The 16691-nt window shown below is 42.5% G+C and overlaps 1 protein-coding gene across 6 annotated transcripts in view; it reads right to left on the bottom strand.

Moving 5' to 3' along the window:
• The window catches only part of KCNT2 (potassium sodium-activated channel subfamily T member 2), a 366405-nt gene that overhangs the window by 45274 nt on the left and 304440 nt on the right, over positions 1-16691 (bottom strand). For all 6 annotated transcript variants that reach the window (XR_008307289.1, XM_053250672.1, XM_053250674.1 and 3 more), the window contains one exon: positions 1306-1440. Coding sequence is in view for 5 of the 6 variants with exons in the window: in XM_053250672.1 (XP_053106647.1) it covers positions 1306-1440 (135 nt within the window). In the remaining variant the exon portion in view is untranslated. The remainder of the gene's footprint in view (positions 1-1305; positions 1441-16691) is intronic.

Raw genomic sequence — 16691 nt, 5'->3', positions numbered from 1 at the left:
TTGAAAAATAGTGACCACACATTTTGTTCCATAACTCAACTTCTAAAAGGACTAGAGCGTTGCTTTTTTAAAAAAAAAAACTTGAAATTTGGGAATCTGGGGGATTTAATAGGAGGGATCTGAATCTCGAATCAATTCAAAGTGAATCAGGCGCGATTAGATTTGTATCCGAATCTAGCCAATAGACCACAAGGGTGATTTGTTTTGTCTCCAATTCATCCAAATCAGCTAGATTTAGGTACAAATCGATTTGTACCCGAATCAATTTGCACATCCCTAGTTAATACACACTGTGGAAAAGTCACCATGCAGTGAAAGGTTACTGTATTCACTTCTACCGGTGGCCATGCTGGTGGACAACAAACTGTTTTGTTTTCTTTGTTTACTATTTCTAAATAGCATGAAATATTTTGTTCTTCACAAGTAGAGAAGTGGGATGTAAATGGCTTCCTCACTCAAATGTAGCTGGTGGAGGTCAGAATTGGTCTTATACGGTTTCCCCAAATCAGAGTTTCCTTGGACCTGCTAGAACCCACTGTGGAAATAGTGGAATCTGTTTTAATGTGATTTGAAGTTTCAAGCTTTGTCAAAACAAGGTTTCAGGTTTGCCCTGCCTATCAAATTTTACCTTTAGCCAGTGACATCGGTTGCCACTCCCTTTTGGCCTCACATAAGTAGAGGAGATTAGATTTATCCTGTGTCTCTTACTAGCTGCCAAGCCTCATAGTGTCCTCCTTGGCCTCTGTCCCTTCAAATTCCATGCAGCATGCCATGTGTGCTCCCTGAATTTTTGGCTTGCCTTGCAAGACAGACAGGGTCTCTGAAGGAGTTGAAACTGGTGTCACCTAGGCCACAAACTCCCTAGTTGCCCTGGCAACAGCCTCAATGATTCTGGAGCTGAAACTTGACTTTCTGCTGCCACTGGAATGAAAAAAAAAGAAGGCTTCATTTTGCAGGCTTTCTCTGCCTCCTGCTGCATCACCTAGACCATGGACTTGGGTCCTAAAACAGTCATTCTGCATCTTCAAACATCTGGTTTTGAAATGTTCTTATTTAGAGAGGCTCTTTTAATAATGTTATACTGATTGTAGAAAACTTGTTGTAGCTTGGCTGCTGCCACTGCTGCTTTTATTAATTTTCATGCGGCATTCTAATTTGGGTGTTGTTGTTCAGTATTTGTACATTACTTCAAGACAGTACTTTTAAAGAGAATATATAAATAATTGGCTGCCTCTTGTTCCCTACCAATAATCTTAGTAATATGCCATATTCAAGAAAGGGAAAAGGAGTATTTCAACCACTTACCTGAAGAGGGTTTGTACATTTACAATAGTCTTAGCATCTGCCATATAGTCTTCTTCAGCACTCATAGTGCTTTCCTTGTCCACCACAACCATGTTGGCAGCAAAGGTCACGCCACACCTTAGCAAATCATCTAGGCTTTTATAAACAGAAAAAATGTTAGGTGATGCAAAAATGCACCTTTCATCCTAAATTAGTCATCTACTGAGATAGTTTACAGTGCATAGGAGTATAGAACCCTTAGGACCAAATAACAACCACGTACATTCTGAATGCTGGTTCTAATACACAACACCACTGGAAGGCATAGGATTTGCCTTTTGCCAGTTCTTGGCATGCCAGACTTGGCATGGCATGAGTTCTACCATGATATTGATTGCCTATGGCTAGCTTACATGTTAATATGCAGCAGGAAAGGAGGAGACTAAATATATGCATTTTTTCCTGCAGGTTTTCAAATGGCTACCATGTGCCCAACAATTATGTGACTCAGCTTCTTTGAAGACAGGTACAGACATAACACTACATCCCTGTGCTGATCATGATTCTCACAAACCTTCTCCCCTGCCCTCCACTATGATTAAACTATCTGCTGGCATTAAAGTCAAAACCATGTTCAACTAAAAATCTATTTGACCAGGATCTGAAACTCACTTCAAAAATGCAGCTTCAGATTCTGGTTCATAAGAAACCCTGGTTTATCATGACACCACTTGCTACAACAATTTTCCAATGTGTGAAAGTATTTAATTCAAGGATTAAACTAAAGTTTGGTAATGCCAGCCTGATATAAATAGACAGTCTTTTGCCTTCTTTTCCTTGGCATTTTCACTTAGTGAAGAACATTGTTTCAAGGAGGGGCTGTTTAACATTTGACATTAATTTGTTGTATATCTAAGATGTTGTTGTAGGTATACCATTAAAAGATGTTATAGGTATTCCGTTGCAACAAACAGGTTTGCGGACACATATCATGCAGGAATACTTGCAAGGTAGATGGCATGATGCAGGCCACGCAGAGGCTCATTGTGCAGGTACAACAGCCTCCTAAATAGCCGCCGTCCTGCGGAGAAAGGCCCAAACGGGCCAAAGAATGGCCGAATGGGATGGCTTTGGATGACGGGGAGGCCAGCAGGGGAGGGGGAACCTCTGCGGACCCTGCCGCCGCCTCAAAGAAACCCCCTGGAGGGGGTAAGTTTAATTTTTTAAAGTTTTTTTTTAAGCTCATGAAGCTCCCCCCCCACCACTGAACCAGGGGGTGGGTTTGAGGGGTGCCGGACTGACCTGACCTGGTCCGGTCTGGGTCTGGTTTGGACTTGAACTGTACTGGACCAGTCGGTTCCGTGCACACCCCTAATTGTTCATGCAGATACAGGGAAGCAAAAAAGGATTTCTGTGCTAGAGACTCACTCCTAGAATTGAGGGGAAGATGACATATTGATCTAAGGGTCAAATTTACTTACTATATTTGTACACTGCCACAAATATACATCCCAGGGTGGTTTAGAACATAAAACAAATTAAAACAAAAATTTAAACATTAAAACTATTAATGTTAAAAAGCTTGAGTGAACAAATGAATATTTAAAGACTTTAAAAGCTGTCAGAGATTGGGAGGTTCTTATTTTATCAGGAAGCACATTCCAAAGTCTCAGGTCAGGAACAGAGAAGGCCCGTAACTTAGTAGCCACCGGATAAACTGGTGGCAACTGAAGAGGGACCTCTCCAGATGTTCTTAATTATTTAATTAATTAACTCATTCATTCAGTTTACCCAAGGGAACTTACTGGCGTGCTATTGTAAGTTGTCATACCAAGATGCAAGAATGAGTGAGAGAAGCAAAAACAGAAGTTTAAGATGCGGACAAGGGTGCAAATAAACGGAGAAATTGAGCTACTCATCAAAGTTTTTTAGAGGAGATATGGCTTGTTAGGTTTGCTGTGTGTGTGTCGGGGGGGTTCCCATCTGAGGGAGTTGGGAGTGTGTGTGTGGGGGGGCTAACTGAGCTGACTGTGTCAGGCTTGGCATTGGAGTCTCTCAGGCCTATGTGGGGGGACTTCAAGACCAATTTGTCCAGGGAGACTTAGGAGTTCATAGCGGCTATGACAACTATGGGTCTACCCCAAGTGGTTTCAGAACCAACACACATTGCTGGTCACACGCTTGATCTGGTCTTTTTCTCTGGTCAGGGTGGCATTCCATGTATGGGCACTCCTGTGATTTCTCCATTGTCATGGATGGAGCACATCTGGTTAAGGTTGGGCTCACGATCACATCCTACCTCTGCAGGGGCAGGCAGCCTATTAATATGGTCCACCTGAGAAGGTTATTGGATCCAATAGGATTCCAAGAAGCCTTGGAAGGATTTAGTGTTGGCTCTGCCGGAGATCCTGTTGATGCTCTGGTGAAGAACTGCAACAACAAACTCACCAGGGTTGTCAACATGATTGCTCCTAAGTTTCCTCTCCAACCTGCTGGAAGAACTATGGGAGCTGAAGTGGAAAGTTAGACTGGGGCACTCAGAGTGGAGAAAGACTCAATTCAAATACGACAGATTACAACATAGAGTGTATTTGAAGACCTATGCTCAGGTAAAGTAGTGATTCTTTTCTGCCCATATTGCATCGGCAGACTCTTATCCAGTGGAGTTGTTTAGGGTTGTGAGAATGCTAGTACATGTCCCTTCTCCTCTGAATCAAAATTCGGAACCATCAATTACCGGTTTTGATGTTTTTAATGAGTGGATAAAATCTCTTGTATTCGGACTGACTTAAACTCATACTCCACAATTATTGCAGAATCTAATGCAGTGGTGTCCAGCAACTCCTCTTATGTGGTTAGGCTGGATCAGTTTCAGTTTGAGACACCTGATAATATGGATAAGCTGCTTGGAACATTGCAGCTTACCACCTGTTCTCTTGACCCTTGTCCATCTGGCACTGGGGTTGTTTTGTAGAAGGCTTGGAAGATATTAAAAATGCTTTTCTGAGAGAGGGTAGGATGCCTTCTTGTCTTAAGGAGGCAATAATTAAACCTCTTCTGAAGAAGCCTGCATTGGATCCCTCAGAGTTAAGCAACTGTAGCCTGTCTCTAATATTTTGTGGCTGGGCAAGAAAATTGACAGGGTGGTGGCCTCCCAGTTCCTGGCAGTCTTGAAGGAAACAGATCCTCTAGACCCATTTCAAACTGATTTCTGGGCGGGCTATGGGGTGGAGACTGTCTTTGTCAGCCTGATGGATGATCTCCAATGGGGAATTGGAGAGGGTCACTCTGTTGGTCTTTTTGGATGTCTCAGTGGCTTTTGATACTATTGACCATAGTATCCTTCTGTACTATCTGAGGGAGTTGGGAGTGGGAGGCACTGCTTTGCAGTGGTCCCGCTCATACCTCTTGGGCAGATTCCAGAAGGTGTTGCTTGGACACTGTTTTTCAAAACGTGAACTTTTATATGGCACCCCCCAGGGCTCCATACTGACTCCAGTGCTCTTTAACATGCTGATTCGCACTTACCCCTGGACTTCCGGGCCGATGTCCAGGGCTTCCACAGCCCCTGGGGGCCCAAATCCTCTTTAGTCTGTCCTGGTGGTGTGGTCGCCCAGCTGAGCATGATGATGATTAATTTGCAGGGAAGGGGGGGCCTCCAAAGGCCTTTAGGTTCAGGCTCCAAAATTACATAGGTACACCTCTGTTAAGATGTACAATAGGGATGTGCGAAACATTTCGGATACAAAACATTTTGTACCCAAAACAGCCCATTTCGGGTGTTTTGTAGACAAAACAAAACACCAATTTTCCAGATCCAAAAGTTTTGTACACAAAACAAAATGTCCCTGTTTTGGCTACAAAACGTTTTGTTGTTTCGGACCTCCATTTTGTGGTAATATATGAGTCAGTCTCCATTTTGTGTTTGACATCTCTTTGAATTTCCCGCCCTTCCAGCCTTCCAATCAGTGACCTAAAGCATGGGCTGACCTGCTGACAATTCTCTCCTTGTTCCCTATTGGCTCTTTTGCTTCTTGCCATTCTTTACTGACCCTACATTGGCCAGGGGAAGGGTCTAAGAAGGGGCAAGGGTGGGGGGGAGTTAAAGGAGGGGTTTCAATTTATTCAGCAAGTTAGTAGTCGCCATTCTGCCTTTCTGCCTCATTGAAGAGAGAGAGAACTAGTTTGCAGCATTGTATTCCTCAAGTTGCCATTGCCTATGCCTGCCTTGTTGCCAGCCTGAGCCCAGCCTGCTATGGCTACTGCATGCCAGTCTAGTAATGGATTCAGGGGCAGAAGAGTGGGTAGGGTGGTAGTGCCCAATGGGTGCCTGCCAGGCTGCCACCACCCAGATTCCAAAGGAACTGGGCAAAGGGCTGATTATTTGTGATTTGTTAAAATTTACACGTCTTTAAGATTTTTCCTCATAGAGAATAATGGAGGTTTCAGCAGCCCCATAACTCCACTTGGGGGGGGGACCAGGGTGGCCCAGAGCGAGTGGTGGTGCAGTGCACATAGGGTGCCAAACACCTTCATGGGTTGCTAACCCATGTGGTGCTAGGTTCTGATGTTTCTGTGGTGTTCTGAGTGTAGATTCTCTGATAGCATATGAGAGTGGATTCTTGTTTTTCACTGAAAATCTCATATGCTACCAGAGAATCTACACAGAACACCTCAGAAACAACAAAACACACTACCCCCCACGGGCTTGTGGGTATGGGGGTGGTTGGCATCCTATGTGCACTACACAGCCACTCGGTATTGGCAACCCCAGTGCCCCCCAAGGGAATTATGGAGCTGCTGAAACCTCCATTATTCCCTATGTGAGAAATCTTAAAGACACGCAAACTTCAACAAATCACAAAAAATCAGCCTTTTGCCCAATTCCTTTGAAATAATTCTGGTAGCTTCCTTGCCCCCATTGGGCACTACTACCCACCACACTCCACTCTGGGCCACCCCTTTCCCCTCGATGTGAAGCGATACACTCGCTGGAATCCCCATTATTCCCTATGGGAAAATTCTTAAAGACGCATAAACTTACAACAGTCACAAAAAAATCAGCCCATTTCCCAATTCCTTTGAGATTTGGATGGTAGCTTCCACCCATTGGGCACTACCACCACCCACTCTTTTTGCCCTGGGACCCTTTTTAAAAATCCAAATCGTTTCAGATTCCGATTCTGAAAATTCGGCTACAAAACAAAACAGGGGTGATTCAGATTCAGAAAATTTGGGTACAAAACAAAACGGTGGTGTTTCGATTTGAATACAAATTGAAATGAGAAAATTCCAAAATACACAACCCTACATGAAACCACCAGGACAGATCAGATCACCAGGGGATGTGGTGCAGGGTGTTATCAATATGCAGAAATAAAATTTATTTTTCTATGTTAACATCATCAGGAGAAGGCATAACCTCCCTAAATGCCTGCCTGGAGACAGTGATGGGCTGGATAAGGAATAACAGACTGAATCCTCAGAAGACAGAGGTGCTTATTGTGCAGGCTCAGAACTCAGGAGACAATTTTGATCTGCTGGTTCTAGATGAGGTCACACTTCCCCAAAAGGAACAGACATTTTAAATGACTTTTTTTGTGGATAAAATCTGTCATATTCAGGCCGAGCTGGATTTCACAGCTATTGTAGAGTCTACTATGGAGGTGTCCAGCAACGACAGATCAGATCACCAGGGGATGTGGTGCAGGGTGTTATCAATATGCAGAAATAAAATTTATTTTTCTATGTTAACATCATCAGGAGAAGGCATAACCTCCCTAAATGCCTGCCTGGAGACAGTGATGGGCTGGATAAGGAATAACAGACTGAATCCTCAGAAGACAGAGGTGCTTATTGTGCAGGCTCAGAACTCAGGTGACAATTTTGATCTGCTGGTTCTAGATGAGGTCACACTTCCCCAAAAGGAACAGACATTTTAAATGACTTTTTTTGTGGATAAAATCTGTCATATTCAGGCCAAGCTGGATTTCACAGCTATTGTAGAGTCTACTATGGAGGTGTCCAGCAACTCCTCTTATGGGATTAGATTGGATCATTTTCAGTTTGTGACTCCTGAGAAAGTGGACAAACTGCTTCAGACTGTGCGTCCTACAGCCTGTCCTCTTGACCCTTGCTTAACTTAGCTTAGCTCATCTGGTAATCATATTATCAGAGAGGGTCTGGTAAATAGTTCTCCGAGGGAGGGCAATATAAATGCTTCTCTGAGGGAGAGCAGGATGCCTCCTTGTCTTAAGGAGGCTATTATTAGACCACTTTTGAAGAAACCTGCATTGAATCCCTTGGAATTAGCTAATTACAGACCTGTTTCCAATCTTCCAAGGTTGAACAAGGTGATTGAGTGGGTGGTGGCCTCTCTGCTCCAGACAGTTTTGGATGATGCAGATTATCTAGACCCATTTCAAACTGGCTTCCGTGTGGGGTATGGGGTTGAGATTGCCTTGGTCAGCCTGATGGATGATCTCCAACTGGCTATTGACAGAGGGAGTGTGACTCTGCCGATCCTTTTGGATCTCTAGGCAGCTTTCAATACCATCTACCATGTCATCCTTCTGGACCATCAGAGGGAGATGAGATTCGGTGGCACTGTTTTACAGTGGTTCCGTTCCTACCTCTCTTGTAGATTCCAGATGGTGTTGCTTGGAGACTGTTGTTCTGCAAAGCGAGAACAAAAGTGTAGAGTTCCACAAGGCTCCATACTGTCTCTAATGCTTTTTAACATCTATGTGAAACCACTGGGGGAGATCATCAGGTGATTTGCTTCTGGGTGTTATCAATATGCTGATGACACCCAGATCTATTTCTCCATGTCAACCTCATCAGGAAATGGCATATCTTTTCTAAATGCCTGCCTGGAGGTGGTAATGGACTGGATGAAGGATAACAAACTGAAGTTAAATCCAAATAAGATGGAGGTACTGACTGTTGTGGGCCGGGACCTGAGATATGGTTTAGATCTGCCTGTTCTGGATGGAGTTACACTCCCCCTGAAAGATCAGGTATGTAGTTGGGGAGTACTCCTGGACCCAAAGCTCTCCCTGGTTTCTCAGGTTAAGGTAGTGGCCAGGAGCGCTTTTTATCAGCTTTGGCTGATATGTCAGCTATGTCCATTTCTGGAGGTAAATGACCTTAAAACAGTGCTGGTAACCTCCGGGCTTGACTACTGTAATGCACTCTACAGGGGGCTGCCTTTGTACATAGTCCAGAAATTACTATTGGTACAGAATGCAGCAGCCAGATTGGTCTCTGGGACAACATGAAGCGACCACATAACATCGGTTTTAAAAGAACTACACTGGCTGCTTATATGTTTCCAAGTGAAATACAAGGTGCTGGTTATTACCTATAAAACCCTTAACAGCATGGGTACAGGGTATTTAAGAGAGCACCTCCTTTGTCATGAACCCTGCTGCCTGTTACGATCTTCTGGAGCGGTCTGGTTACCATTGCCACCGGCTCAATTGGTGGTGACCAGGGACAGGACTTTCTCTGTGGCTGCCCCGGGGCTTTGGAATATGCTCCCTGCTGAAATAAGAGCATCTCCTTCTCTGTTTGTTTTCAGGAAGACCCTCAAGACTCACCTGTTCTCGCAGGCTTTTAATTAGAATTAATTTTTTAAAATTGTTTTAATAATTGTTTTATGCTACTGTTTTTATTGTGTTTCTGTTTTTTGCTACTATTTTTATTGCTTAGTGTATTTTAAAATGTGTTGATGTTTAAATATTGTCTTGAATTTTGTACACCACCTAGAGATGTACATATCAGGCGGTATAAAAATATGATAGATAAATAAATAAAATACAAGGTGCTGGTTATAACCTATAAAGCCTAAACAGCTTAGGCCTGGGGTATTTAAGAGAATGTCTTCTTCACTATGATCCCCATCACCCATTGTGATCATCTGGAGAAGTTCATCTGCAGTTGCCACCAGCTCGTCTGGTGACTACACAAGGACAGGCCTCCTCTGTTGCCTCTCCAAGACTCTGGAATGTGCTCCCTGATGAAAGAAGAGCCTCTCAATCTCTGACTATTTCTAGATAATCTCTAAGGGCACATTTATTCACCCAAACCTTTTAACCAGACTTGTGCTTTTAGATTGTTTTAAGGTTTTAATTTCTCTTATAATTTGTTTTATATTGCTGTAAACCACAGAGGTTTGGGGCGGTGTTATAATAATAAAAATATAATATAAATATAATAAATTGGATGGATGGATGGATGAACAAACTATTTATTTGTTTGTTTGATTGATTTCTATACCGCTCTTCCAAAAATGGCTGTTAAAGTGATGGTGGCTTTTAGGGCAGAAGGAGACATGGAGCAACATGGGGCTCTTAGTAAAAATGGCAACCTTGTGTCTGCTATCCCCCTCTTAATAAGATGTAGTGAAACTCTCTGTGTTACATGATGTCATCAAAATGTGGAGTTTCCCTAACTGCTGCACAAATTTGACTAACTCTTATAGCATTGTGGGGAAACCAACAATGTGATGATGTCAAATCATGTGGTGAATTTCACTAGATATCACAGAGAAGAGGGGAAATACAAGATATAGGAGTGTCATTTTTGGTGAGAGCCCCTTATTCAATATAACATATAATTCCCTTTGACACTAGGCATTTGATAGCAGAAAAGGAGAACAATGGGCATAACAGAAAAAAGAAGATTAAGAATAAGTCAACTGGTAATATTTAATGTTAACAAAAGAGTCTTGCACAAAAAATACGAAATTAATGCTTCGCTAAGCAATAACTGCTCTTTTCTATAGGAAACATAGCTCTTCTAAATACTTAAAAAATTATGCAGGAATGTGGTGAATCAATGGCCAAAAGTGAATGTACAGCTGCTGGGATACATGTGTGTGATGTTTATAGCTCCTAGGCCAATGAAAAGTTGGGGCTCACTTTGCTTTCATTGGATATTATCTATGACAATCATAGAACAGTTCATTCTAGATATATATTTCTTATCTCCCATCATTAGATGCATTATTCTGCATTCCTTTGTCCTTTTCAAACTTGCAGAACATTGGTTGCATACAGAGGTTTTCAAACTGTGTTCCTAGGAACTCTGGAGAGACTGACAAGCTTATCAGGGACTCCTCAATCAATGAGAAAGTAAATAATATACAGTACAAGCTTTTCTTAAACTTCTCAAACACTATTTTAGATGGTTCCCTGCAGCACACAGCTACAGGGGAGTGTTGGGAGCATTCTAGGATGCCCCTTCAAGCTCACATGATTGAAAAAAAAATTTCAGCAGCACCCTGCATAAACTGAGAAAGCACATTAGGGACATCTTTCAGAATCCTCAACAATGTGCAGGGATTCCTCAGCAAATACTAGGGGTGTGCAATTCGGATTTCCTGTGTTTCGATTTGTAACTGAATCGAAACAGCCCCGATTCAATTTGGATCCGAATCTAACCCATCCGAATCACCCAGATACGATTCAGATCTGAATCATGGCTGAGTTGATTCAAATCGATTCGGGTTTCAGATATGTCCTATTATTTTCCACAGATTCCCAGCTTTCATTTTTTTAAAAAAGCTAAGCTCTAGCCCTTATAGAAGTGGAGTTATGGAGCAAAATGTGTGGTCACTATTTTTCAAGTGTTCGGATTCTTTGGTGTATAATAACTTTCACTCAATGAATCCTTATGAAGATTCATCACGCACCTTCATTTCTTCTATTCATTTTGACTGTCTTTTCGACAGCGCCAACTGTCAACTGCCATGTGCCAACTACACCCCACTCCCACCCACAAGGCAGTGGGGTACTACTCAGTTTAAGTTAAGTGCCTAATGGGTAGAGGCTACCACCCAAATTGCAGAGGAATTGGGCAAAGGGCTGATTTTTGGTGAATTGTTGAAGGTTTAGTGTCTTTGGGGTGGATTTGGGGCATAAAGTGAGATCTGGGATGGCAGAGTGGGGTGAGGTGGTAGTGCCTAATGGGTGGTGGCTACCACCCAAATTGCAGAGGGATTGGGCAAAGGGCTGATTTTTGGTGAATTGTTGAAGTTTATGCATCTTTAAGGTTTTTCCCCATTAGGTATAATGGAGGTTTCAGCAGCCCCATAAGTGGGGCTTCAGCCCCATAAGAGGTTTCAGCAGCCCCATGGGGGGGTGGCTGGGGTGGCCCAGAGTGAGTGGTGGTGTAATGCACATAGGGTGCCAGCCACTCCCACGGGTTGCTAACCCGTGGGGTACAGGGTTCTGTTTTTTCTGCAGTGGTCTGTGTGTAGTGGTCTGTGTGTAGATTCTATGGTAGCAAATGACAGTGGATTCATGATTTGTATTGAAAATCTCATTTGCTACCAGAGAATCTACACTCAGAACACCTCAGAAACAACTGAACCCTGAGCCAATAGGTTAGAAACCCATGGGGGTGGCTGGCACCCTCTGTTCACTACACCACCACTCACTCTGGGCCACCCCACCTCCCCCCAAGTGCAGTTATGGGGCTGCTGAAACCTACATGATTTCCAATGGAGAAAAACCTTAAAGATCCGTAAACTTCAACAAATCACCAAAAATCAACCCTCTGCCCAAATCCTTTGAAAAAATTCTGGTAGCTTCCTTGCCCCCCTTGGGCACTACCACCAACCCCACACAACTCCAGGCCACACCGTTCCCCCCAACATGAAGCAATACACCTCCATTATACCCCATGGGGAAAAACCTTAAAGATGTGTAAACTTCAACAATTCACCAAAAATCAGCCCTTTGCCCAATCCCTCTGCAATTATTATACACCAAAGAATCCAAACACTTGAAAAATAGTGACCACACATTTTGCTCCATAACTCCACTTCTATAATGGCTAGAGTTTAGCTTTTTTTAAAAATGAAACCTGGGAATCTGGGGGAAATAATAGGACATATCCGAAACCCGAATCGATTCAAATTGAATCAGCTACGATTCTATTTGTACCCGAATCTAGCCAATGGACCACAGGGGTGATTTGTTTTGTCTCCGAATCACCCGAATCAGCTAGACTCGGGTACAAATCGATTTGTATCAGAATCAATTTGCACATCCCTAGCAAATACATGATGTCTGACAGGATTTGAAAAACAATGGTGTACGCAGCATATTTCCTGTTAGCATATAAACTTACTGGGTGGTGCTTACTAGGAGGTGAGCTGTGCCTTAGATTAGCACGCAAACATAAATGATCTGTTGTGTAAATTATTATCTGATGAAATTAGATATGTAGTCTTAATAACATTTGAAAAGAGGTCCTAGGAAGCCAAATTATCACTTTCCCCCTTCTTCATCCTTACCCAATCAACATATTCTTTATACCAGTCATTAGATGTTTATAGCAGAGTTTTGGATTCATGCCAAAGTATTAAAATTTAATTGCTGGAAATGAGAAACCAAATGTGAAGATGTGGACTTGGATAGAAATCAGTAATGATACAATAGCTATAAAACGTTACCCTCCCCCCGCTGGGTCCCCCCACAACTGGTTTCCCCTTACCCCAACAGAAAAACAACAGCAGTCTAATTTAAATGCTGCAACCTTTTCTACTCCTTTCCCCCCTACTACTTCTCTACACATTGCCTGTTTTTTTTCAGTATAGCTTGCAACAGAGAACTTTTTCAGGACATCATTGCATTATAAATGGGGTAGTTATTTGTATTTTTATGACTAACATTTTTAATTGGAATATTATGTGCTCTATACTAGCCTTTCACTAGCCTAATAATCTCAGCAATATTTTCTATAACAGAAAAGATTCCTCCTACACAACCTCTATCCATTAAAATGGACTTTACTATACTATGTATTATATGTAATTGATATTTGGCACCTGTTAAGTCAGAATAGGAGACCATCGTTTTGATAAGTTCAGCTAGAAATCTGCCCTTACAAAAATACATTGAGGGATACCTATTATAGGGAAAGAAGTAGGTGGAAAAACACGTCAATCTTTCTTTGAGTCTTCTTTAATATCCCTGATAAGCAAGCTTTTTAAAAGGATGCTTCCCCTAGATTTTTGAGTGCAAATTACCTGGCCTTGTTTCCAAAGTGGAACCAATGCTTTGTGAATTCTCCATTATTCTATTTTGTATTTCCATATTTTGTGTAGAACGCTCCGTGGCAGAGCATCTGATTTGTATGAAGAAGGCCCCAGGTTCAATCCCTGGCATTTGCAGATAGGACTAGGAAAGACTTAGGCCTGCAATTTTGGAGAGCCACTGCCAGTCAATGTACACAACACTGAGCTAGATAGACCAATGGCCTGACTCTGTCTAAAGTAGCTTCCTGTGTTCCTGTATACATTCCTATGCTATTTCCCATAGCTTTTAGTTCCTTATGATCATCTGCATCTTCCTTCCTTCTTTATTATCAATGTATATTTCATAGATAAGACACTGTAAAAAACAATCTGTTTAACAATGCATTTGATTGCATCCAGATTCTTATTGTGTAGTGTGTTACTGATGCAGATCTTTAGTGTGCATTGATAAAATACTGCAACCAAAAAAGGGAGATTATGATCGATTATATCAAAAGCAGAGAGGGATGGCATTAGGAATTCCTAGAATGGTGTTCTAGGAATTAGAACATCAAGAGAACAGTGAAGGAATGAAATGGGGAAAATCCACTCAGCCCTAAATAGATGTGTGTACACATTTCCATTATGGCTGCATTGGCTTCTATGTAAATTTATTTAAATGTAATTTGTTGACTCTGGGACCCATTCACACTACATTCTTCCCCTTCAGTTCCTATGGATGACACATAGTGTAGTGTGAAACATCCCTTAGCATGAATCACATAACAATCACATTTGACAGACACACCATCAAATGTTTACTTTTTCATTCTATTTCTCATTACTTATGTCTGGATTCATCTTCACTGGACCAGTCCTGAACTACTGTCATACACTAAAGTGATTATTTATCCCATTCCATACATGCAAATCTGTGAGCTGTGTACCCAGAGAGGGGAACCTGACAGGGCATCACTGAACCCTTTCCTCATTCCCACTGGCTTTTGGTTGAGTTGTGTGGTTCTAGGTGCAGTAAAATATACCCCACCCTTACATAGGGGGGTGTTGGGGGGGAACTCATGAGGGATCCAGAAGTCCAATTCCTTCTAGAGCCACATGCACAGGTTGCTTTAACTACTAGGTACAAGTGAGGGGTCATTGTTCAATGAGACAGTATATAATTTCCATGCAGAATGTCCCATGTTCAATCTCTATCTCCAAGTAGGGCTGAGAAAGGCCCCAATGTGAAATCCTGAAGAGTCACTGCCAGTCAGAAAATACTGACCTAGATGGGTCAATGGTTTGAAGAATTCAGTATAAGACAGCTTCATATGTCCATGATTATAACCTGTCCACTAGGGATCTGGGGATGAGAGGAGTGCACAGGCTTCTCATTTAAGGCCAGGTGTACTGCACTGTGCCTGGCCCAACACTGCCCCCACAGCTGAGGACCAGTGAAAGAGAGAGGGAAGGGGCTCAGTGGGGATCTTCTCCTGTGCATATAGCTGCATACATTGCATAGATAGGAGAGGATGAATTGTTAATGTGTGTATACATGTGTTTAGCACTCTCCTATTGCATGTAACTGAAAATTAATTATTAAAATTCCCAAACATACCAATGGATAGAGATGGCACATTGATTTAGGGTGCAACTCTGCAGGGACCACATATGCAAAGTGTTCAGAGCCACATGAAAGGCATCAGTGGAATCCTACACTTCCACACTGGGCTGTTGTCATGCTGTTGAGCCCTCAGCATCACAGCCAAGCCATTCATTCCAAGGGAAGCCGTTCTGTCCTTCATTGTAAATGTACCCTCCTAGGCTTCTGTGCACAGATCTTTCCCTGCTTTTCCTTGGAGTAGCCTGGGTACCAATGGCATAAGGAAGAATAACCTTTTGTCTGCTTGTAGAAGCATAGAAGGGCCAGCCAGAAAATAGAGACTCTGAATACCATGTTTCATGCCTGACAGCACAGTTGGGGTACAGCAACAGCCATACAGGGGAGGGGAAGGCTTCACCAACTCCTGTGGGGCAGCTCTGCATGTGCCTGCAGATGATCCAGAATTGTGCTTTGGGGCAATAATGGATGAAGCTCATTTTGACTGCTCACCTTTTCGAAATATGTTTTCTTTCTTTCTTTTAAGAGATTAAATGAATTAAACAAGTATCCACTAGTGATTTTGTTATAAGCTCATCAAGAGCCATTTGGAAGAGGCCTGGACAACACAATCTGACCAACAGTAAAGATGACAAACCTGTCATAATCCGATTCATATCAATGGGCCTTATTCATAACCATGCATATCAGTTAAAGAGCCAGTGAATTAGGTTAGATATTTATTAGCATGGTTTTAATCATAATACGTTTATTTGGATAACATATACTGATATTTAAATAAAAAGTTTCAATGTATATGACCACCTGCAAAGATACTTAGTAATATTTGGGATTCCCCCCTATCTGTTTGAAAAACAAAAAGGAAGACACTATAAATTTTGTTCATTTATAAAAGCTGGTCTTGTGGTAGCAAGCATGACTTGTCCCCTTAGCTAAGCAGGGTCCACCCTGGTTGCATTTGAATGGGAGACTAGAAGTGTGAGCACTGTAAGATATTCCCCTCAGGGGACGGAGCCGCTCGGGGAAGAGCAGAAGGTTCCAAGTTCCCTCCCTGGCTTCTCCAAGATAGGGCTGAGAGAGATTCCTGCCTGCAACCTTAGAGAAGCCACTGCCAGTCTGTGAAGACAATACAGAACTAGATAGACCAATGGTCTGACTCAGTATATGGCAGCTTCCTATGTTTCCTATGTTTGTATTCATGCCTAGGCGTCCTCTCTCAACCCACTAAGCCCAAGCAGCCCTCTGGGATACAGGAAGGAGGTGAAGCAGGCTGGTAGATGGCTTGAGCACTGTTGGAGGAAAACTTGCAATGAACATGATTAAACACAGGCTAGAGCCAATATAAGGGCCTACTCGGTGGCGGTGACTGTGACATATAAATCTTACTTCTCTGCCACCATTGCGTCTGCTCAATGTTGTCCATTGGAGCTTTTTCTAGTGGTTTGGGGGCTACAAGATGAGGGCCCCAAATACCATCAAATCAAACCTTTGTCATCCTGCTGTGATCAGTTTGTGTTACATTTTGCAGATAAAATTGCTTGTATCCATGCCAACTTGGATGCTAAGATTTGTGCAGAATCAGAACTGAATGTTACTGATGTACAATCTGGTCTTATTTGATTGGATACCTTTCAGTCTGTGTTGCCTGAGGTGGTGGACAGGTTGCTTGGAAGACTTTGTGAACTAGCCTTGCTCTTCATGGGTGATGAAGGCAGCCAGAGAGGGGATGGGTCCATGTGTGAATAAGGGAATGGTGCC

Source organism: Hemicordylus capensis, chromosome 4 (genome assembly GCF_027244095.1).
Source record: "Hemicordylus capensis ecotype Gifberg chromosome 4, rHemCap1.1.pri, whole genome shotgun sequence".
Taxonomy (NCBI): domain Eukaryota; kingdom Metazoa; phylum Chordata; class Lepidosauria; order Squamata; family Cordylidae; genus Hemicordylus; species Hemicordylus capensis.
The sequence above is the reverse complement of the archived record's forward strand: the minus strand, read 5'-3'. Positions and strand labels throughout refer to the sequence as shown.